Here is a 22,786-nt window from a genome sequence, read left to right as displayed (position 1 = left end):
AGTATTTATTTCAGATATTTATTTTCCTGTCTGGTAAACATACATGGTGCAGTGAATTTTTGTCATTTTGTGTGGGGTTCTGAATATATGTGGTTCATTTTCTTGTCTGTGTCTGTGTTTTAGAAATATATTAAGACTAGGGTGCAATGTAGTAATTGTTACTGAAAGGTGGGTTTTCTGGAGAAAATATATAAAGGAATTCAACTTTTGCCTGAGTTTCATGATGGCAACAAAACAGGTTGCTGTGATAACATATTTCCACACTTCTTGATGAGAATCATGAAACTAACACGAGGAAAATAACTGATTGACATGATTTATTTATTTTTCAGGAAAACCATTTAATTTGCTCACACGCACACCCCCAGTCAATTTGCAAATACTGTTCACAGACTTATTTGGCTCGTACTTCCCAACACAACCTCAGCAAGATTTTTTTATTATTGTTTTTAAAAGGATTTTGGTTCCCAGACATCTGACAAACCACACACACAAAGCTGAGAAAGGTTCAGTACCACATCTACAGCAAGGCAGACCCTGCTGAAACAAGCCCACTACTGTGGAGGGCGGCAGATAGTGTGACAACTAGAAAACAGGTCAGACAAAACAGTTTTGTTCTCCAGGCGTACTTTGATATAGGACTGTTTGAAGGCTTGTGAATGTCAGGTTCATGGTTGTGAAAACACCAAGTTGCTCCCCAATTCTTCTGTTGATTTTCAGTAGGTGTACAGAGCATGTTTACCTCACACAGCATGTTAAGAAAAGCTGCGTTGTGGGTTCCCTTCAGGGCTCCAGTTGTGCTGCATATTACATACACATAAATATTCTGTACACACTGAAAACAACTCTGCTGACAATGTTTTAATGAGCAATTTTAGTAACTGAAAGACACAAGTCCCGTTAACCCTTGTCAGTATTGTGTCCTAATTATAAAGACTAAAACTTAGTCTGCTGGCAGGAAGATGTCAGGGTAAATAAAGTGTTTAAAGTGAAGCCACACTAATAAACTCTCACTTACTGCAAAAAACAAAGGCCATATTTCTGCTGTTGACTAGTCAATGACAGCAACATTGACAATATCAAATATTGGCTTACACCCAGAACCATTGTCAATCAAAGGGCTAACACACACACACAAACACATTCGCACTATCATTCATTCCAACAAGCAATTTAGAGTTTCCAATTCTCCTGACCTACATGCAGGTCGACCCTGCGGCTTTTAACATGGCATGTTTAATGGTTAACCAGAAGATTAATTATATATAACATAAAAACACAGATATTTAATCTTTGTTACTGAACTGTTCCTCAGAGCAAAATGAAAATGTCCACACAGAGACACTGTTATGGCTAGAGTCCACAGGCTCTGCTAGCCTGTCTGTGAGGTAAAATGACAAAAGTTAATGGTGTGCTGCTGCCATGACACCCCTTGTGCCCACATTGTGACCTCTGGTGGTGCACTGTGCTCCTCTGTAGGTAAGCGGTGGCCCGAGGAGCGGAGGGGTGAAGTGATGGATGTTCACATGCGAGCTCTTTCCCTCTGTAATCTGGAGTTGTATGTTCGGGACACGGTATTCCAGGCATCCATATATCGATCCATACACATGGCAATGCATTTCTGTGTGGATAAAAGCAGTGAGGTTAACACTTTTATGAAATTAACCCTGAAATTGAGTAAAAGTGTCAGATCTTTTAGATGGCTGCCAACAATTTAAAATGATTTTCATTATCTCTTAATCTACCAATTATTCATTCATTATTTGGTCTAAAAATTATGTTAAAATTCATGTAAACTGCCCATGACAAAAGTTGAAATATTCACATTGCTTGTTTTGTCTGAACAACAGTCCAAATCCCAGTTTACTATCACAGAAACCAAAGAGGCACAACACATCCTAACATTTGGTAGATACTGGAATGTAACCAGTGGATTATTGTAGTTTTATCTTAAAAATCACGAACATGTTAGGAATTACTAATGCAGACTAATTGTTTGTGCTATAAACTTTGTATGTGAGAGGAAACTGTTTTTTGATGTGGCCCAACAACACATACCTGCTCTGAGTTGTCCAGCGTGCTTCCAGGTTTACCTATGCACTTCTTGAAGCATTTATCTGTCATCCTCTGAAATATGAATAGAGAGATTGTTCAGTTCATTATAATTTATTATTGACAGCTAACTTCTGGTTACAACCACAAGTAAACAACATTACCGTGTGCACATTTATATATCTGCAAGTAAGAAAACCTCACAACATCAAGTTTCAGCTGGTTAAAAAGTTCAAGGTTTACTATCAACAGCACTTCTAATGGTCATGTTTCATACATGTGGGAACAAATCAACTACATCTCCGTATAACGCTATGACATGATTAATGAAGGTCATGTCACCCCTATTAACTTCAGGCCAGTGAATGGACTGAGGGTCAGGTTAGTCCAGCTAGTTTAGCAGCCGTGTCCATCGATTTACCTGCAGCAGCTCCTGAGCGTTAGCCACTGCAATCTGGACCTTGACCTGCTCCATGATCGTGCCGGTGTCCATTTTACCGCCCGATCCTCCTGCTGAGAAGTCAGAGCCAAACCCGTCCATTTCTACCGGAGTTGTTAACGAAACCCTTGAGATTAACCAAGCTTCTTTAAACACACGTGTGGGCAGCTCCTGCTAGCTTTGGCTAACGTTAGTGGTCTGTGCCCTTGAGAGCGGCGGAAGGCTGGATACGTCATTTCCGTACGGAGGAGTCCGACATGGGAAATGTAGTTTTCTTTGGCGAGTGGATACAATCAGACAGTATAATCCGTAGAAAGGCTCTGATACAGTACAGTCAATATATCACAGCCCAAAACACTTTCTGCGATATATATTTGAACTAATATTTTGTAATACTCAGAGATTCCCTTTAGAAATGTATTAACACACATAAAAAAAAATACTCTGCTTTGAACAATAATGCAGATATGCTTTTTGCACAAAGAAATGGTAAAACTTTAAAATCCTTAAAATAGCTACTCCTCGTTAACAATTCCAGATTCTATGAATATACTTTTTTTATCGTTTTAAACTAATAACAATGATGATAATAATAATGATAATAATAATAAAAAATGATAATAGTAAATGTATTTAATAAAGCACCTTTCACAGAAATAAAATTCACAAAGTGCTTCACAGAATACAAAAAGACCCTAAAACATCCAAGCAAACATTAATAAACAAAGGCAATAAAAACATCCAATCAATGAGGCAGAAGAAAGAAAAGCAATACAAAATAAATTGAAACATAAAAGGCCATAAAAATATATAAGCAAAACACAAGCAAACAGAGGACATACAAGAGAAACAAGCAGTAAATCAATTTAAGGTGAGAGAAAAGCCAATTTAAACAGGTGAGTCTTCAGTTGCTTTTTAAACCACTCTACAGAGGCTGTAGACCGTAACCCTAAAGGTAGAGTTCCATAGTGTTGGAGCCACTACTTCAAAGGCCAGATCACCTTTTGTTTTCAGGTGGAAAAGATGGACAACCAGTAAACCCAGGTCAGCAGGCCTCAATGTCCTACTCGGTATAGATGGATGGAGAAGGTCACATAAGTATTCAGATAATGTGTTACCTCCGACTGGATCCAAGGGGTCCATTATTATATTCCACTGTAAGGTCCATTCTCAGTGTTGTGTGCACTGGAGGTTTCACGTCTCCACATCATACTTGTGTAAATTGAGTACTGTACCAGAATTGGCTTGCTAACTAGTTAGGATATCACAAATCATTCTCATACACACCCCAAAAAATACGATTTTCAATGAGCTCAGAGAAACTTTCCACTTCCGGCAGATAATTGAGAAAACATCTTTCAAGTGCCAAACTCTGCACAAACATTATTCTGCATAGTGAAGCTCAAACATCCAGCTAGAGGAACAAGATGAGTGGATGGGGACTTTAAGGACACAGATGGCTTGTCAGCACACATACACCCGGTCCTTTACAAATACTGCGCGTGTATGCACGTTTTCCACTAGGTGTCGGTATACTCCACTTAATCAGTCCACTCAAATTTTCTAATGGAGTGAGTTAGACTCCATCTCCACCTGGGACTTCTCTTAAATTGTGCCACCAAGAGATACCTGTAACGATTGATAAAAGTATACTTTCAATATATATGATCAGATATACTGTTCATCTTCCTTTAACAGTTTCAACAAGGAATTTATAGCATATGCAGCCATATCATTGTAGCAACAATATGGTTTGATTATGTCCAGTTTTGGACCATTCTGATTGATTTATATTAAATAAATTACTGGATAGGTTATTTTGCTTATTTTTGTCTTAGAATAGAATAGAATAGAATAGAATAGAATAGAATAGAATAGAATAAATAATACACAATAGTAAATAATCCAAAGTCTTTGTCTCATCCAGCTGTTCATCAAAACATACTCACAGAACAAACACACAACAACATTGACAGTAAGACAAATCCAAATAATAGAATACAATACCCAAATACACAAAGAAAAAAAAGATTAGAATTAAAGGCTAAAATAGAGTCTCTAAGATTTGAGCCTTTTTGTGTCTTGTATTTACGTTGGCTGAATTTTGTTATGATAAAGTTTATAAATAAATCCACAGCAAGCATATATCCTGATTCTCCATGACAGGCTATTTGAAAATAAATAAAATAAAAAAATGCAGTGACAGTACATAATTTAAAATATATTTCCTCTCATTTATCTTAAGTATATCCTTTACACAGTTAGTCATTCCAGGTTTGTTATTGTATAATTGCTTTGTTTAAATAGATGAATAAGTTCACATTTCAGTAGAGACTAAACTTGTCAACTAGAACTGTGTGAAAGGGTAAATAAATAAAACATTTACTTCAAACTAGCATTACAGGAAGAGCAGGAGTCAACTACAGAAATAGAAATGCATAAGAACCTCAGCATTGTTTTTAGTCCCGAGGCCATGAGGAGGCTTGAGGCATGAGGATGACCCCCTCCTAGGACCCCTCTCCTTATGTTTCAGATAGGATGACCTCACTGAGAAGACCACCTGCCATGAGTGAAAAGAATATGTGGTACAGTGAGTCTGCAGGCATCAATGGAGTGACGGTTACTGTCATCTAAACAGACACTGTGAGTGGCTTGTTGCAATGCTGGAGACGGAATAATTGTGGGGGGTCTGATTCGTGGCGTGCCTGCCTTAAAGTAATTAATGAGCAGTTACACAATGCTTGCACCCACTCACATGCAAATACACACACATACACATAAGTCCCTGGACCAGTTTGGCTTCAAGCCACAGGACTGAAAGGGGGGAGGGGAGGGGTTGGGTTAAAGTGCAGCAAAATGAATTAACCCTAGATTACAATCATGAGTTCATTAATCTAATCTTCTTAAATTCTTAATCTCCTTTAGGCACACTTGTGTGTATGAAAGCATTTGGCCCCATCAGCTACAAGGGAAGCTTAAATGAGCACTGGCAACAATGGTTATGAGAATGTGAATTACCCATGAGTGTGTTTATTGGTGTCAAACTTTGAGGTTGGTTGAGTGGTTACTTCAGGACTTTCAAGTGTAAGAAAATACATTTGGTATCTTGAGGTATGAGATGCTCTCAGATTTAAATCTGTATTAAGGAAACAAGACCAAATTGTGGAAGAAAGGAAGTCTGAATGTCTTTTTTATCTTCTTCTTTTGCTCTCAAACACGCACACTCTCACAAACACACAAACACAGGTGGAGAAGAAAGAGCAGCAGCTCTTGATCTTCAAAAGCAGCTGTTGAGTGACAGATACCACCCCCCCACCCCTCCAAATGTCCCAAAAATCTCTATTGTTTGAATAAAGATGAGACTTACAACATTACAAATATCTGTGATCCACCATGTCATATAAGTAGATCTATGAAATTTCTGACTACTATTCTTTCTCGTTAGCTTTCTCACAGCAGAGCAACACTTTGACTTGTCGCAGCAGGAAAAGCACAGGTGCAACCAACAATATTAACGATTAATCTTCTCCCTTTACCTGGTGTTGAGCCACCAGCATATCTATGTATGTATCTATGGTATAGAGCCATTATTAATGTTGTTAATTATCCCTGCAAGACATGTTGGTACATGTCCCAACAACAAACTATGTGTAGCCTATCTTGCATATCTGCTTCTTTAATTATACTTTCAAACACACATACCGACCTATTTTCTCAAATCTCTACTTAAATATGGTAATATTGGTGTTCATATCATCTGAGTGATACCTTTTTATGCAGCGCATGAGGTTCCTTGTACGTACTGTACAGGCTGACTTGGCTGATGCTTATTCTGAACTGAGGAGCATTCTTGATGAATTCCTGTAAACGTCACGAGTACTTAAATCCTGAAGACAATGCGAGGAATTCAGCCGTAGAAACAATCTCATGGTCCCTCAGAGGGACTTTAACCTGCCATCATATGATTATTAAGACTGTTTGTTATGTGGAGCTGGCACAGGGGTAGCGCTGATCCTGGTGCTTGGTAGAGCAGAGATGCTGATCAGTTTGTTGGAGGGACTCATGACCTCTAAATTTCTAAAATCCTGGCCCAGCACACAGAGCAGACTGTTACAGATTCAGTCAGTGTTTGACATGTTTGCCTGCATTACGGGGGCTTGAACCCGAGACTGGGTTGAGAATATGCTGATGTAACATCTATATTTGGTTCCTAAAGGCACAGAGAGGCTGGCATTCAGTTTCTATGCATTACATATTTGGAAAAAACCCAGAAAACCTGAAAGCTGCTTCTCAGTTGTGGCTTGAAACGTTTCCTATTGGCTTTTATTCAATTTAATTTGGGTCTATTAGTTAATATAACCCACTGGGCTGTACTATTTGGTCCTTCTATCTCATTATCTTTTATTTTATTTTATATTTTATGCTCTATTCTAATCATAATTAAATCTGCAAGCAGCATTGAATGGGCCCTCGCACCCCCGCGCATTTCGGGCAGCAGCGCAATTCGAGAGCTCGCATAGTGAGCACGTATGTCTTCAGACCCGGCCTTTTATTGGGCATTGCGTGAAGGGGTTAAACAACACTTCCTGTGTCCACTGTCTGTTCATTGGGAGGGATGAAATATAGCTAATAACAACAATTTAGAGAAGACAAAAGTCTTTATGATTTAAATTCTAGTTTTATAACTATTTGATTTATTTTCCCATTTCTGTAGTTCTTCTTTTATCTCCTTTTTCTTATTGCCCCATTCTTTTTCAAGCAGTTCATCTTCATGTCATCTCTATATTGCATGTCGATCAAGGGTTGTGTATCATCCCTTCCAAACCAGACACTTTCTGTTTTATTATGGTTTAGTATATGTGTGTGTGTGTGTGTGTGTGTGTGTGTGTGTGTGTGTGTGTGTGTGTGTGTGTGTGTGTGTGTGTGTGTGTGTGTGTGTGTGTGTGTGTGTGTGTAGTCGATATATATATAACCGATATATATATATATATATATATATGCTTTCCCTTTCTTTTATATGTAGGGGAGACCGGGGCTTGTTGTCACACGGGTAAATTGTCACTTTGCAATTATCTTCTCCACCAGAGTGCACAACTAAAAAGTGGAATACTAGTTTTCTTCCTTTACATGGTCAGGTGCCATGTCCTGTCTGAGAAGGGAATAGCACATTGTGAGCTGAGATGAGCACCAATTAACCATTTTGCACAACCCAAAGTAAAAAATATCAACTTGGTATATTTCAAAATAAGCTTCTTTCAGGTAAAAATCCTAACAGTGATAAATGTGGACTTTTTAGAGGAGAGATTTAGGCATCCTGTCATACCTCAATCATTGTTCTGTTTTAAGCTAACTTTAAACTAGAGATAGCTTTAGCAAACATGGTAGTTTAAGGCAACATGTCTCAGTCATTTTTTTATGAATCTTCCAGTTGTTGTTGGAACTATGGCCACATTTCAGGACTGGTTTAAATTTTTATAGTTCAATTCAATCTGGAATTTTGAGTTTAAGAAAGGTAAAACAGGCATTTGAGACTGAGAGCCATAGCCTACATGCCAGCAGTTCCTAAGGACTTTAATCCAGAGCATGTTGCATCATATTTTGTGTTAACGTTTATTCAATGGCCATGTTCAATGACTTTTTCAAACTGAATGATAAACATTGTCTGTGCCTGACTTCAATGTTCACTTTCAAGTAAAAAGAAGAACAATCATTTTGTCCTTGTTTTATTAGTTGCAAAATCCAGTGTGACATCTTACCCTGTATAGTGAGACAACTTACCCGATGGTGGGGCAACATGTCACATGTTCACACTCTCCATTTGATTGCCTATAACCCCTTTCATCTGGTACACTTTTAAAAAAATATATGATGTATTGATTCCAAGAAATATATGAGTGTAAAAAGTGTGAAAACAAGCCCCGGTCTCCCCTACTCTTAATCCTTTTTAATGTCGAAGCTCTTTAAATGATGTTGCCTTGACTCCATGGAGACAAATGAGAGCGGTTCTCCTGCGAGCACTTTCAAACAGGTGAAACATGGTGACAGGTGTTTTTGTGTTCTTCTGGCAGTAGCCTAATGTGTGATTCTGCAGGCTCTGCAATGGGATAAAGAATAAAGATATGTTTGGGTGTTTGAGCTGATTGGACGGCAGCAGCAGGAGGAGGAGGAGCTATCCAGAACACTAGTGCTCCCTCTCTCTATCCGCTCCGCTCAGCTCGCTGCTCTGCTGCAAGCTGCGTGGCTTCATGAGAGCAAACACGGCTCACCAACTTTTCTGTCTTTTGTTACATTGTTTTGAGTTTTAGTGTGAAGTCAAAACTCGCGACGGAGACAAATGGCTCGTCAGTTTTGCGACGGTTTAGGTTAGGACAGTGTTGAACTCGGAAAGCGGATTTTGTCGGAATTTGTGCCACAACTTCAAACAAAACCAACGGTGGAAGAAGTTGAAGCCGAGATTAAGAATCTGGATCAGCTTTGCTTCTTTGCTTCCTATCAAGGTAAACAGCAGTTATTTACATGTTAATTAATCCAAATGAAGCGTCTGTCGTCGGTGCTTGTTTGTTTTCTGCAGCTTCCGAAATGTGAGAAGTTTGGTTACAGGGGCATACACGGGATCCTTTGATGTTTGCTCTGTGTGTGTGTGTGTGTGTGTGTGTGTGTGTGTGTGTGTGTGTGTGTGTGTGTGTGTGTGTGTGTGTGTGTGTGTGTGTGTGTGTGTGTGTGTGTGTGTGTGTGTTGTAGCAGCCTTGGATGATGTTTGCAGGGCTGCTGCTAACTTGGGAGGAAAGCTGAGCGCATGCTGAAGTGCTGACCGTAGTTTCACATTTACTGCACAAAACGAATTGGATTTCACGCTGAGTCCCTCCACGGAAGTCCCCCCCCCCCCCCCCCCCCACACCCTCTCACCCCCTTTCAGTGGGATTGAATAGCCGATTTACATGTATCTGCTATCAAACAATGGAGGCTTTAAAGCGAAGATATTTATTTGGTCGTTTTCAAGTTGTGTACAGTCTTTGTTTATCTTCAAGATGCAGTAAAGTTAATCTTGTTGTAAATTCAGCATATATGTCTCTAACCCAGATTAACATCCCACTCAGCCTGTCAAACCCCACTGCAGATGATCAAAAGATTTTTTTTAAATCTGTTGCATGGAGGTTACATAATTTTATCCTTAAAGGAGCTGGTCTGAGGTGTCACATCTTATGTGGGCTTGAAAGCTTTGCCTTTGGCACCACCTTGTATGAGAGCCAGTGAGGGAACAGAACAAACTGGCAGGAATTTATTAGCGCTAGCTGTGGTTGGAGGTGACTCACAACCCTGATATGTTTATAGGGGTGGAAAGATGTGATATAAGGTAACACACCCAGGTGCTCTGTCATTAATAACAGAGAGCTTTTGTAAATGTAGCTGATTTGTCATCTTTTGTTCTGTATGTTTTATATTACAGTATCTCTTTGCCACACAGTGTACGCAAGGTGGCTTTCTGTGGGAGTGCTCCTTATCTGACCGCCTTTCATCTCTAACTAAAGTCTGAAGTTCATTTCCGTTGTGACCCAGCATGCTCATTATGAGTGTTTCATAAATTCATAAAATGTCTCCCTCGTGTTCATCATAAAAACAGTTACCAAAGCAGTGGCTCTTCCCACTTGTTTTAAAAAATACTCTTCTGTATTTTCTGCCCCAGGTCCATGTCAAGATGTCTGTCAGTAACCACGAAAACCGAAAGTCTCGCTCTAGTTCCGGCTCCATGAACATCCATCTCTTCCACAAGACGTCCCATGCCGACAGCCTGTTGACTCAACTCAACCTACTACGCAAACGAAAAGTCTTCACAGATGTTTTGCTGAAGGCTGGAAACCGGGCTTTCCCTTGCCACCGGGCTGTCCTGGCCTCCTGTAGTCGATATTTTGAGGCCATGTTCAGTGGCGGACTCAGGGAGAGCCGCGATGCTGAAGTCAACTTCCATGACTCTCTCCATCCGGAAGTGCTGGAGCTGTTGCTTGATTATGCCTACTCAGCGCGAATCATAATTAACGAGGAAAATGCAGAGTCACTCCTGGAGGCAGGCGACATGCTTCAGTTCCATGACATTAGGGATGCGGCGGCAGACTTTCTAGAAAAGAACCTCCACCAGTCCAACTGTCTGGGGATGATGTTGCTGTCAGATGCTCACCAGTGCCAGAGATTGTATGAGCTGTCGTGGCGAATGTGCTTGGCAAATTTTGCTACCCTCTACAAGACAGAGGACTTCCTGAACTTGCCCAGAGACAAAGTCCAGGAGCTGATCCTCAGTGAGGAACTGGAGGTGGAGGATGAGAGCCTGGTGTACGAGGCAGTCATCGACTGGGTCAAGGCGGACATGGACCAGCGGCACAGTGAGCTGCCTGAGCTGCTGCGCTGTGTCCGCCTGGCGCTGCTCCCCGAGACGTACCTGCTGAAAAACGTTGCTTCGGAGGAGCTGGTCATGTGTCACAAAGTTGGCAGGGAGATCGTCGAAGATGCCGTGCGGTGTAAGATGAGGATCCTCCAGAACGACGGTATAGTAACAGGGTTCTGTGCCCGGCCAAGAAAGGTCAGCCAGGCCCTGCTGCTGCTGGGAGGACAGACATTCATGTGTGATAAAGTCTACGTGATTGACAACAAGACCAAGGAGATCACCCCCAAAACAGACATCCCAAGCCCCAGAAAAGAATGCAGCGCCTGTGCCATTGGCTGCAAGGTATGCATGTGATGAAAATCTGGATATAAAAATATTATACTAGATTTTAAAAACTGTTGTAGTTGTACTTATACAGTGATTTTTCTTCTTCTTTGGTCTCAGGTTTATGTTACAGGAGGACGTGGCTCAGAGAATGGGGCCTCCAAAGATGTCTGGGTGTACGACACATTACATGATGAATGGTCCAAAGCTGCACCCATGTTAGTAGCTAGATTTGGACATGGGTCTGCGGAGCTCGACCACATGCTATTTGTTGTGGGAGGACACACTTCTCTTGCAGGATCCTTCCCTGCATCTCCATCTGTGTCTCTCAAACAGGTGGAGCAGTATGATCCTCAGACCAACAAATGGACCCTCGTGGCTCCACTCAGAGAAGGTGTGAGCAATGCTGCTGTCGTCGGTGCCAAAAACAAACTCTTTGCCTTTGGTGGAACCAGTGTAAACAGAGACAAATATCCCAAGGTGCAGTGTTTTGACCCTTGCCAGAACCGGTGGTCAGTACCAGCCTCCTGTCCACAGCTGTGGCGCTACACGGCAGCAGCCGTGGTCGGAAACCACGTTGTTGTGATTGGGGGCGACACAGAGTTCTCAGCCAGCTCTGCATACCGGTTCAACAGTGAGACGTACCAGTGGTCAAAGTTTGGTGACGTAACAGCGAAACGGATCAGCTGTCATGCAGTGGCATCAGGAAACAGACTATATGTGGTCGGGGGGTACTTTGGGGCTCAGAGGTGTAAAACACTAGACTGTTATGATCCATCATCAGACTCTTGGGACAGTGTGACCAGCGTGCCCTACTCACTCATTCCCACCGCCTTCGTCAGCACATGGAAGTACCTCCCAGCCTAGAGACACGCTGACTCTGAGGTTTCAACGGTGAGTAATTATAGTCTCTTTAAACTAATGTTAATTATACATGTCATACACAGTGTCCCTTCTATTGTCAGATAATATAAGGGAGCTCACTTTATTAAAACAGAATATTTTATATGAATTTAAACCAGACTTACTTAACAGACCCAGGTGAATGTCAGTCTGAACTGGACGAGGCCAGTTTAAAACCCCCTGACTGTTTTGAGTGTTGCTAGTGGTTACAGTTACATATTATCTAGCTGCTGTGACGGCTGGGTGTTGGATAAACATGGTGGAGTCCTGGTTTAGAGCGCAGGAGGAATGTCAGCAGTGCTGGTAATTACAGAGCAAGGGCTACAACACAAGACCTCTGTCACTGACGGGAGCGAGGTGGAGAGGCAGGGATCAGGTCTGTGCTTGTAGCACCAGGCAGGCAAGAGGGAAGGCCGCTCCGCAGGGCTACCTGTAATGGGTCAGTCGGTACCTTGAAACAGTTGAAAGCTATAAAAAGTGACGTGACACGTGATGTTTAACATATGAAGGGCCTGGAGCCAGAGGAGAGTAATGAGGTTTTGGTGAGCTTTACAGAAGAGCCTATAAGTATGTTTCATTGGCTTTTTATGTGTATCCATACCTAACTTCTCACCCTCATTCCGGTGTACACTTAGTGATACAAGACCTCTTTTTCTCTAATAAAAATTACATAATTTTACACTTATAGCACCTTTTTTTAAATTATGTTTACACAGTGCTTTGCAGGATAAAAAGTTACATTTGTTACTTATTTCAGTACCATATGTTTGGATGGAAGAGAAATCTGTGCTACTTGAAGTGGGGGAAAAAAGTTAGATCAGTGATCTTATCAGGCAGGTATGGGGAAAAAAAAGGAAGAATCCAGCGTATGAAAATATGATTGACTGAAATGTTACATGCCCTATCAGTGAAGTATTGCTCGGCCTTATCTGCCTGAAGAAATAACAGGTGGCAGTTTTCACAGCTTCTTGTTAGATAAGACATGATACATTTTTCCTGAGGTGGTTTCATGAGGTGAGCTCGACAGGAGGGATGGGGGGCTAGTAAATGAATTTGTAGGAGGAAATTCAGTGATATTTTGAAGGCTTGCAGGTTTTTTTCATATGAGTCTGATGGTGTTAGAGTTAGTTTTAAGTTTCACAGTATGCAGCGACATCCTGTGATCTTATTTATATTATTTTACAGCACTGATGCAATCAGTGGGAAACAGTTCATTGCTGTCGTTTGATTCGCTTTTTTCAGACTCTGCCGCATCTTTATTGTTGGTTTATGGTTTTATCTTTATTAGAGCAATGAAATTTCAAAGAAAGAACAAGGCAGGGTTTTATTACACCAACAACATTCACTGAGCTTTCACAATGCATATGTCTATGTATTTTTTTGTGCTTTAGACTATCTGGTTTAATGCAGCCCATCTGACACAAAGCTTCAGTCTAACTCTAGTATTTCAAGAAAAGAAATACTAGTGACTTGTTACCATTTTCATATCTGAATTTGTGATCATAGCATAAAAACTCCTGTTGTTTGCATTTATTTCAGTGCCCACTCAAGTCCTTTTATTTATCAAGAAATACATTCTAGTAGTGTCACTGATCTAAATAGGAATACAGAGGTAAATAAAGTAAGTTTCTATATAGCTTCATATTTAGTTATTTTCATTTTGGCAGATTGGTCAGCATTCATAATGGAGGTTTGGGTCCATCACTCTCCTTTATACTGCAAAACAACTGCTTTTTTTCTGTCTGGCAAACAGTAAAATGACTCCAAATAAGCTCTTTGTTACGCTGCCAAGAACTCTGAGGCTGAGCGGAAGCAAGTGAGAAGCAGAGGGCTTATGTGTGACTTGTGTCTACAGTAAACAGCTGGATATGATGGAGCTGGGGTCTTAGTGTTACAAGGCTGCTAGTATGGACCACTGTCTCCATGGTAGCCTAGGTTTTTGGGCTGGGATGGAGACAGACAGGCTGGCTATGAAAGATCAAGGCACTGCATCCCTATGAACGCTTACATTTACCGTAGCTCCCATCCCACTGCCGACTGCCTTTATGTTTAATTACAGCAGAGATGGAAAAAGCTCAGATTTCCAGAAGTCTCGCTTGTTAAGCAGGCGTCCTACCCTGATGCTGCTTGTCTCTCTCTGCACCCGCAACAGCAGGACTTGAGAGGAGGAGTGAAGTGGCAAAAATGTAGGGAACAAAGGACATGCGCATACACACACATACACACAGAAGGAGAAGAAGAGGAGAGCGAGTAAGACCAGAAGAAGCTAAGCTATATTTTGCGCCATTTGGCAGCCGAGACTAACGCCTGCCTAAAAATACTTTGCTCCCGAGGCTGTCAACTTTCAGCTGGGGTCAGAGAGAAAAATAATTGTGAGTGTGTGCGTGTGTGTATTTGTGCACATGGACTTCTTTTATGTGTACCGGGCCGAAAACCGCCAGTCAGCTGTTCAAGTATTCACTAGTGTTTTGAGTTTTTACGCAGTTGTGAAACCACTCGTTTTCCACGCATGCTATTTTGTGTCTCTCACACACACACACACGGGCAGTTGCATTGCTGGCATTGCCTGTCCTTTAAACAGCCAGCCATCCTTACTCTAATTTGGGAGGAATGAAGGTGTGGCCTGCATTCCCATTAGTAAAGATTTGTTAATGTTGCCTTGCGGTTGAGGCATTTCAGTTGTCCTGGCAGTTATGTGGCCTGTATGGGATTACCAACCTCTCTGGTCTTTTTGTCACCACCTACTGTAGTTTGTAGCCCTGCTGTGCAATTTGACCAGATGTGACTAACCACAGACTCCAGGGCCAAGCCAGGACCCACTGTTGATGGAAAAGTATTTGTAAAACTAAAAACATTAAGACTCGTATTTGTTATGGTCAGGAGGGGGGAGGTAAATAACCTTTGTAAGATTCTCAAACAGACTAAGAACATGCAGATTTCATTTTTGTACTTTGGTTTTTTCCAGCACAGTCTTAACAGCTACCAGCAAGGCTTTAAATAATATGTCTGTGTGTGTTTTGGTGGTAGCTGGCAGAGTAGCATAAGGGGTGTAATCTGGTCAGTTGTTGGTACCAGGATGTAACCAGAGATCTCTGCACAAAGTTCAGCACAGTCTCACTCTTTAAACCACTGAACTGTGGCGGCCCCAGAAATGACTATTATCTATACTTGAGCCTTTGTTTTCTCAGCGCCCCCTCCTCCTCCTCCTCCCTTCTCCTTCTCTATCCCTCCCTCCCCATCACCTCTCTCAAAAATCACAGGCATAAGCAGCATTCTCCTTTTTTAACGGCTTCAACCGAAGCTCTTATGTGGTGGGCACGGCTCTGTGTGATAGGGTACACCTGGAGAGGGCAAGGGTCACTAAGGGAGTTCTCGGCAGGCTCTCTGCATCCCAGACAGCTGCTGTAAAATGGAAAGGTCACGGTGGGATCATGGAGGAGGAGTGCAGAGGCCCCAGTCACTCAATACTAATGTTTTATTAATGCCTCACTGTGAGGGCCACCAGGAACACAAGCTGAATGAGGCTTTTATTGTGGCATCTGTGTACAACAACGACACACACATACACCGTTAGTGGTAGCACGTGCACACACACTTCGTCTCCGGTCCCTCGAGTAATCAATCTGCCACATTACAGCCCTCAGCACGGCTGCTTAAATTTGCATAAACTTAATGGAGTTTTTATTGGTCTTTCTCCATGCTGCGAGTAACAAAAAGGAAAAGGAGGAAAGATGCTTAAAATGGCTGAATAATCACCCAGACTAATTTGATTACACCCTTAAAAAGAGACGAGCTGTCATACAGTTACAGGGGCCTCTTCAGGAAGCCAGCTGGGATAGGACAGAGTGTGTCTGCCTGGTAATTAATCTGGATTACGTAATATTTTCGCCTCTGAAGTAGCACTGAAGTGGCGCGTATTCAGTTACAGAGCCCCTCTTTGTTCCAGTCTTAAACCAGAGACTAACGTTTTCTGCAAGGATTCATCAAGACGTGGCTCATTAGATTTTGCAGCTGTACTGAGATGCTCATGTCTCTCTCTGAGCTCATCTCAGAGTCTTTGTCCCTGAAAACAATACAAGCCCATGTAAATGAAGTGACTGTTATTCACACATGGATCCATACAGTGGAATTCTGGGTGGCCATTAGTAAACATGGCACAGGCCGTGTTGGACACAGGGGACAGATTAAGAAAGGGGTCTTAGCTTTGGTTTGGCATATCGTGGGTAATTGGGCTTCTGGAAGACGCAGATGCATACCACGCTACAATCAAGCTAAAAGAAAATGGAGATGAATGGCATGATACACGTCATTTATTTTTTAAGTTGTACAAAAGTTTAATATTTGAGGAGAAAGATATGTGATGGGAGCAGACAGAGTCAGAGAACCAGATCCAATCACTTCATACATTCCCAGACCATCTGTTTGGTCTGCTGAAGGCCACATGGACTCCTCTGTCCCTCCCAGCTGCACACTGTGGTTCCTGCAGTGGACCAGACCAAAGAATCACACAGGGCGCCTGGGTTACAGTTATTAACCCCGCCACCTGTTTACATCCCATTCATATTCACTCAAAACATTTCACTCACAGTAAGATGTTTGATTTGTGAAGGTCAGTTTACTTATTTTGGTACAGCGAGAATGTAACAAAAGCTTAAATGCACATCAGGGTGAGATTTCCATACAAACAACTGAGGTTTATCATATGGGTAAAAGGTGAACAACGTATAACTGATGTTGTCGTGACGGGTAATAATGAAGAAACTGTGAGACAGGCTGGAGATCATTAATGGTGACAACTGGAGCCTTGTTGTGGCTGACAGAGCTGAAGTATGATGATGTGAGACAGGCATGGTGTTGTTTGATGGATGCACCAGTGATGGCAGACATATAACCTCTGTAGGTCATAGCTGTCTCTGTGGAATACTTTTTTGCAGTCCAACTTTTTTTGTTCCCCTGTGGACTGCTATTCATATTGAAAAAGTTAAATAATGCACAAGAAATCACAGAAGAAGTCGGGGCTTTTTGATCTGTGAGATAATGACTGTAATAAACTCTGCACCCTCTTCATATTGTTGGCCTGAGTTCAGATCAGGCAGCTGACTCGACAACATAAATGTAGACAGAGATAGATGACTGAAATGTAAAGCTGCAATTCCTATGAAATAGTGATATTGCTCAGCAGCGAGTTTTTAAGATTCAGAGGCATGCTCTTCATTATCAGCACTTGAGAGAGATTAGACCAGCAGCCGCAGCAGAGAGTGGAGAGGAGCAGGCAGTGACCCATGCTTATGTACACACAGAGCAGCAGTGGAAACTTCCATCAGGCTTGCAGTTGCACGTGATTAGTGCTGGTGCTGCTGCCTGACTCTGGCTTTGATCGGGGTGAGCAGAGTTTGTCTTGCAGTAAATGTACGCAGTTGGTTTTAGGGCCGGTTATCAAACCTTATTGAACTGCCAAGTACTGAAAGATTACATTGAACAGTCAGATAGTTTTGTTTACTTTTATCAGCCAGTGCTTTAAATAAAAATGTTGCCAATTTCATACAGTTAATATTAGGCAGTTAAGTTCTTGCACATCTGCTTTTATTCGACTTGGAGTCTTTTGTTAAAGGAATATGATTGGGTCGGGGAATTCAAGGAGGTAAATGATGGGATTTTGCAACAAAAACTTTTAGCATTAGTACCAACACATGACTATTGCATTGGCCCTAGTTCAAAAAACTACAGATGCCGCCGTAGTCTGTTTCTGCCTCAAAGCATTTCAACTGAAAACGTACAGCATTCTTTACATTTGTTGTCTACAATCAAGTCATGTGAAGTTTAGCAAGCTGGTTTAATACAAGAAAGTACATTTGCCTGGCTGGCAACTTGCCAGAGTAATTAATTTTAGCCTTGTTCCAGAGAGTTCTTATGTATAAGCAGACAATATTTTTCTTCTGCTGCTTAATATGAGTTGTAACCTCTTGTTGCCTCCCTGTTGTAGTTATAGTAGTACGTAGGGGTGGGTAAAAAAATCGATACACCAATATATCGCGATACTTTGCTGGCCGATAAAATATCGATTTGTTCAACTCCAAATATCGATACTTTGTTAAAATAATGATTGATTGGTGTTAAGACGCGCTGTGAATACAGTAGGGTTTCTTTGCCTCCAGTCCGGTAGATGGCGCCTAAGAGCCACTCTGCTGTGTGGTGCATTCATTTCTGTGCTAGAGGAAGCTGCTTATTTACGATCAAAATGGCTAATAACTTGATAACACCACCGCAATTTAAAGCCGACGTGTGGAAGCACTTCGGCTTCCAAATGAAAAACAAAGAAAAAAGGGAGCTCGACAAAGACAACGCTGTCTGTAGAATTTGTTTCGCGCGGGTAAAATATTGTGGAAACACAACAAACTTGCGAGTTCATCTCTTGAGACACCACGCTGAGGTGTTGAAGCAGCCGCCAAAACCTCAACCGAGCCAGACGACGCTGCACAACTTTTTGCCCTCCACCTCACCTCGCGCACAGCGCATAACAGAGGCGATTGTGCACTTTATCTGTAAGGATTTACTCCCTTATAGCGTCGTTGATAATGCTGGATTCAGGTGGATGCTGCACACTTTAGAGCCACGTTTCAAGATACCACAACGAGGGTACATGGTGGACACAGCTGTACCCGCGATGTATGAAGAGGTGAAGAAAGCGGTTAAACCAAGTGAAGTACAAGTTTTAGGTCTATCCATTTCAGAATGTTTATGTTTTTTTACTTTATTATTTATTTTGATTAGAGGAACAAAAGGGCTATTCTGCACTTTATTTTCTTATACTTTTTTACTGCATGCACATAGGTATTTTCTTTTCATTTGAACTTCAGTTCAGATTTCATACTGTGAAAAACTACTGTGCACTTTATTTCAGTTTTCAGCTCAGTGTTTCAGCTGTAAGAAATAAAACAAATATTGTTAATGTTTCATTCATTGAAATAAAAAATTGCTGTTATGAATGAAATGGATTTGACTCAATTTGTCCTCTAATCAATATAATCTGAAATACATAAACTCTTTAGATCGCAATATTGTGATATGTATCGTATCGTGACCCAAGTATCGGGATACGTATCGTATCGTGAGGTTCATGCCAATACCCACCCCTAGTAGTACGTCACTCAGGTTGTGTCTTTCTGTTAGGCTTCAGGCGGTGTATTCACAACAGCAGCAGATGCGTATGAATCAGTGGAAGCTTCTGTAGTATGGACCGGCTTTGTCAGCCATGGAAATGAGAGCTCATTAGGTTATCTAAACGAGCCTCGAGCAAAAGGTGCTTCTAACTGACATCTCTCCCCTTCCGCTCCACACACACACACACACAAACACACAAACACACACAAACACCCAAGATATTGTCACAAACATGCAAATCGGAGGTAGACATCATGTTCACATTTCATCCCAAATATCCAGTGGTACATTCCACCATAACATCAGGGGAGGAAAATTAGATGCCAAAGTATCTGAGGTTGCAGCAAAAGCCGGAGATCAGAGATTCCAGAGAGTTCATGAGTGTTTGTAGTCAAAAATGGTGCCTAACACATACAAGAATTTGAAAATTGAACCATAAGAAGGCCTCATTCAGTATGAATTATATCCGGATAAAGCAGATGGTTTAGGAATGTCTGTGTTTTTTATCATCCCCTCTTCTGAATCCATAGAAGCTTATTTCTACAGAGAGGAGTCCTCTCCTCTGCCACCCTCAGATATTTATTACCAAGCGACATAAATGGCTTGAGCAGCTTAATCCCACATGCCAGGAGGACTTTGGTTAAATAACGGCCCGTCCTGCGGCATTATTAACGCTATGCGGGTAAGCCTGATAAAATGGCACAGTGATAAGCTGATGTGCAGCCCGGAGGACCCAAGTCTCTACATTCCTTTTCCGTTCCCTGAGAAATGTCCAGGCCGCCCCTCTAGTCATGTGGTCAGCCTTCACAGGGTCCTCATACAGCACTTCACAGGACTGGAGCATTAATCTCCCTCTGTCACCCTGTCTCTTTCCCCAGGTCAGCCGTGGTGTCTGGTATGCCGGCATGTGTCTCCCTTCACTGGCTTCAGCAAGGTGGAGGAGGAAGAGGAAGGGTTTCTGAGTTCCTGCTGCGGGTTCATCCAGCCTGATTCAGTATCTTCAGTAGTGGACTGGAGGCTTGATTCCTGGAAACAGCCCAGACACTGGTAGTCTCCTCGTCTGCCTGGCCCCAGCCTCTCTACACCTGATCTGTTGACTCATACTTCTTGTGTAACTTTCCCATGTAGCCACTGCAGGGTCTTCACAGTCGTCTCTGTATATCATGCCAAGCACAGCCAGGAAAAAGATAGCAGAGACGTGTGCTCTGGGCATTAGGAATGTTTGGTCTGCCTTGGAATGGTCCCTGCACACAGACTTCTCTCGTTTCACTTCCTGAGGCTTATAAGCTACTGTGACTGTATCAGCCGTGTATTGCTCAACTGACTCATCATCAAACATCATCCCGCCAGTAGATAAGCAGTTTAACTGGCCTGTTGTTTTACAGTTAACTAAAAAAGAAAGTCAGCTATCCTTCCAACACTGGGTGTGTACTGCATATGAGGAAGGAGAGAAGACATTTGGGGAAGTGTATGATTTTGTGCACAGAAACAATCTTCCTGTCTGTATTTTTAGATTTTTGGACTTGGGCTTCCCTCAATTTTGGTGAGCTAAATTTGTATCTTCCTCCTCCACTTAAAATACACGCTCGCAAGAGAGAGAATGTGGCCGATTATGGCTGAAGAAGTTACTTTTCTGTTTCAAGATGTTATTTCAAGTGATGATATTTGCCAGTCATGTCATTATTTTTCTTACGTGTTTTGTGTCTCAGGGTTGTGTATAGCTTGTTTTCTGTATAGATGGGCATTGCCTGTATTTTTCAAGGAAGGGTAATCTCTTTATTTTCTGTGTTTTAAATGTTTTATTTTTTTGTGAATGTACTATTTTTGAGAACCATTTTACTGAACTCATTTTAGAAGACATCCTTGTGTTGTATGATTGTACTTCACAGCAGCGCTCATATTTAAAACACAAATATTGCCAAAAGATGAAAAGCTAACCTTAGCATTACTCTGGATTGAAATAACACGAGCTAAGTGTGCCCAAAGTAGTTTAAAAAATACTTTGTAGCTTAATTTCATATTTGAGTACCTTTTTTAATAGTCTTTTGTGTGTAGTTTGTATATTTGCTTTGTAATTAATTTCTAGAAGCCTTTGATTTGCACAATTTGTACAAAGAAATCTCTTAATGGTCTTAATTTTGTATCTTTGTCTTAGCCCAGCTCGGGTAGTGTGAATAATCAAAGCCTTTTTGTAGCAAATAATTGAGTTATTTCTCTTTCAACAAACTTAATTTGCTCTGTGTGCAAGTCTCTGATGTATCAAATATTGTGATATGTTAGACTATCTGTTACTTCACATCTTGTCCATGTTTCTACAGTTCAACTTGTCAATAAATGGCATCTTGTTGAAAACATATTCCGTTGTTTGTCCTCTGTTTTCCAGGGAATGACTGGAATTTGGCAGCTGTGTCATTTAAACAGTGTGGGCAGCCATATAATCACACAGGTACACTCAACGTGCCCCGAATAGTTTCCAAACGCAGGTTAGGAATGGTTTTTGGTGTTTACCGGCAACACCCGTCTCTTTCCTCCTGTCTGCATGTGAGCTGATGATTTCGGTGAGATGAACGGTCCATGCTCTATCTTATAATACCCCCTTGTCGTTGCGATATCACACATTATGGTTATGTGGTATGTGAAGTGCAAGCCTCTGCTGCTCACCATTTTAAAATGTGCACACACATTATAACCTTCAAAGGTTGAAGAATGTGATAATGCTATGCAGTGTTAGTCAGATGATTTGCCTCCATACCTCTCACTCTACAGCTGCAGGTTTACGTGAGAGAAGAGTGCAGTCCAGACTGGGCGTTGGATAAGAAGAAGTCTGGTTGGCGTATTTGTGCAGACTGGCAGCGAGGAGAGTCAGATAGGAATGTGCCCACACTCAGGTTCAGGGAGGTGACTCTGGATGTGCTGCCTGCAGGCTCATAGTTTGTGATGTCTGACCTGCTACTGAGCCATCTTGTTTTAACAAGCCACCTCCAGTTCAAATTCAGGCAACATCTGGTGGTTGTTGCTGTCACTTTTCATTCAATTTGAATTTTGGGAACTCTCAAAATAACCTTTCAAATTCTTGTTCTATTTATTTAAAAGAAAACTGCTGTCTGTGTTGTCGGAGCATTTGCCCCTGACAGGGCCTAGAAACAGATCATTTAAACACAGAGAGAAATCTTTAAAAGTCTGGTGAAGTGAGTATAGGATAAATTATTGTTTTATTAACAAAAAGAGAACCCTACATGGATATAAAACGTCAGAGAAGGTCCTCTTATGTGAATAGAGGCCCTGCACATAGCTTTCCAGTGTGCTTTTAGCTGTTTTTTTGGGACATCTACCTCATGTTCCTTTTAAGTTTGAATATATTACACTATATACACTTATTGTAAGTCACTTAGGGACAAAAGCGTCTGCCAAACAAATATAATGTGACATTACTTACAGCCATAGTTTGAAGAAATGATTACACAGCGTGTATTTTCTTTCTTGACCTTGGAAACAGTAAATTGACCAAAAAACAACAAAAAATAATCTTA

The 22,786-nt window shown here is 41.5% G+C and overlaps 2 protein-coding genes across 2 annotated transcripts; one reads left to right on the top strand and one right to left on the bottom strand.

The window, feature by feature from the left end:
• Nucleotides 1-300: 300 nt before the first annotated feature.
• timm13 (translocase of inner mitochondrial membrane 13 homolog (yeast)) lies at nt 301-2,696 on the bottom strand. The gene is made up of 3 exons (XM_062424017.1): nt 2,474-2,696; nt 2,059-2,127; nt 301-1,621 (listed from the first exon to the last, which is right to left on the bottom strand). The coding sequence occupies exons 1-3, from the start codon at nt 2,591-2,593 to the stop codon at nt 1,523-1,525; spliced, it is 288 nt and encodes a 95-aa protein (XP_062280001.1). The 5' UTR covers nt 2,594-2,696; the 3' UTR covers nt 301-1,522.
• Nucleotides 2,697-8,734: 6,038 nt separating this feature from the next.
• Nucleotides 8,735-21,612, top strand: enc3 (ectodermal-neural cortex 3). Its single transcript, XM_062424634.1, has 4 exons — nt 8,735-8,988; nt 10,176-11,210; nt 11,313-12,086; nt 20,135-21,612. The coding sequence occupies exons 2-3, from the start codon at nt 10,188-10,190 to the stop codon at nt 12,057-12,059; spliced, it is 1,770 nt and encodes a 589-aa protein (XP_062280618.1). The 5' UTR covers nt 8,735-8,988; nt 10,176-10,187; the 3' UTR covers nt 12,060-12,086; nt 20,135-21,612.
• Nucleotides 21,613-22,786: the final 1,174 nt, after the last annotated feature.

The sequence above is a fragment of the Scomber scombrus genome, chromosome 8 (genome assembly GCF_963691925.1).
Source record: "Scomber scombrus chromosome 8, fScoSco1.1, whole genome shotgun sequence".
NCBI classification, from domain to species: Eukaryota; Metazoa; Chordata; class Actinopteri; order Scombriformes; family Scombridae; genus Scomber; species Scomber scombrus.
This window is presented reverse-complemented; position numbering and strand designations above follow the sequence as displayed.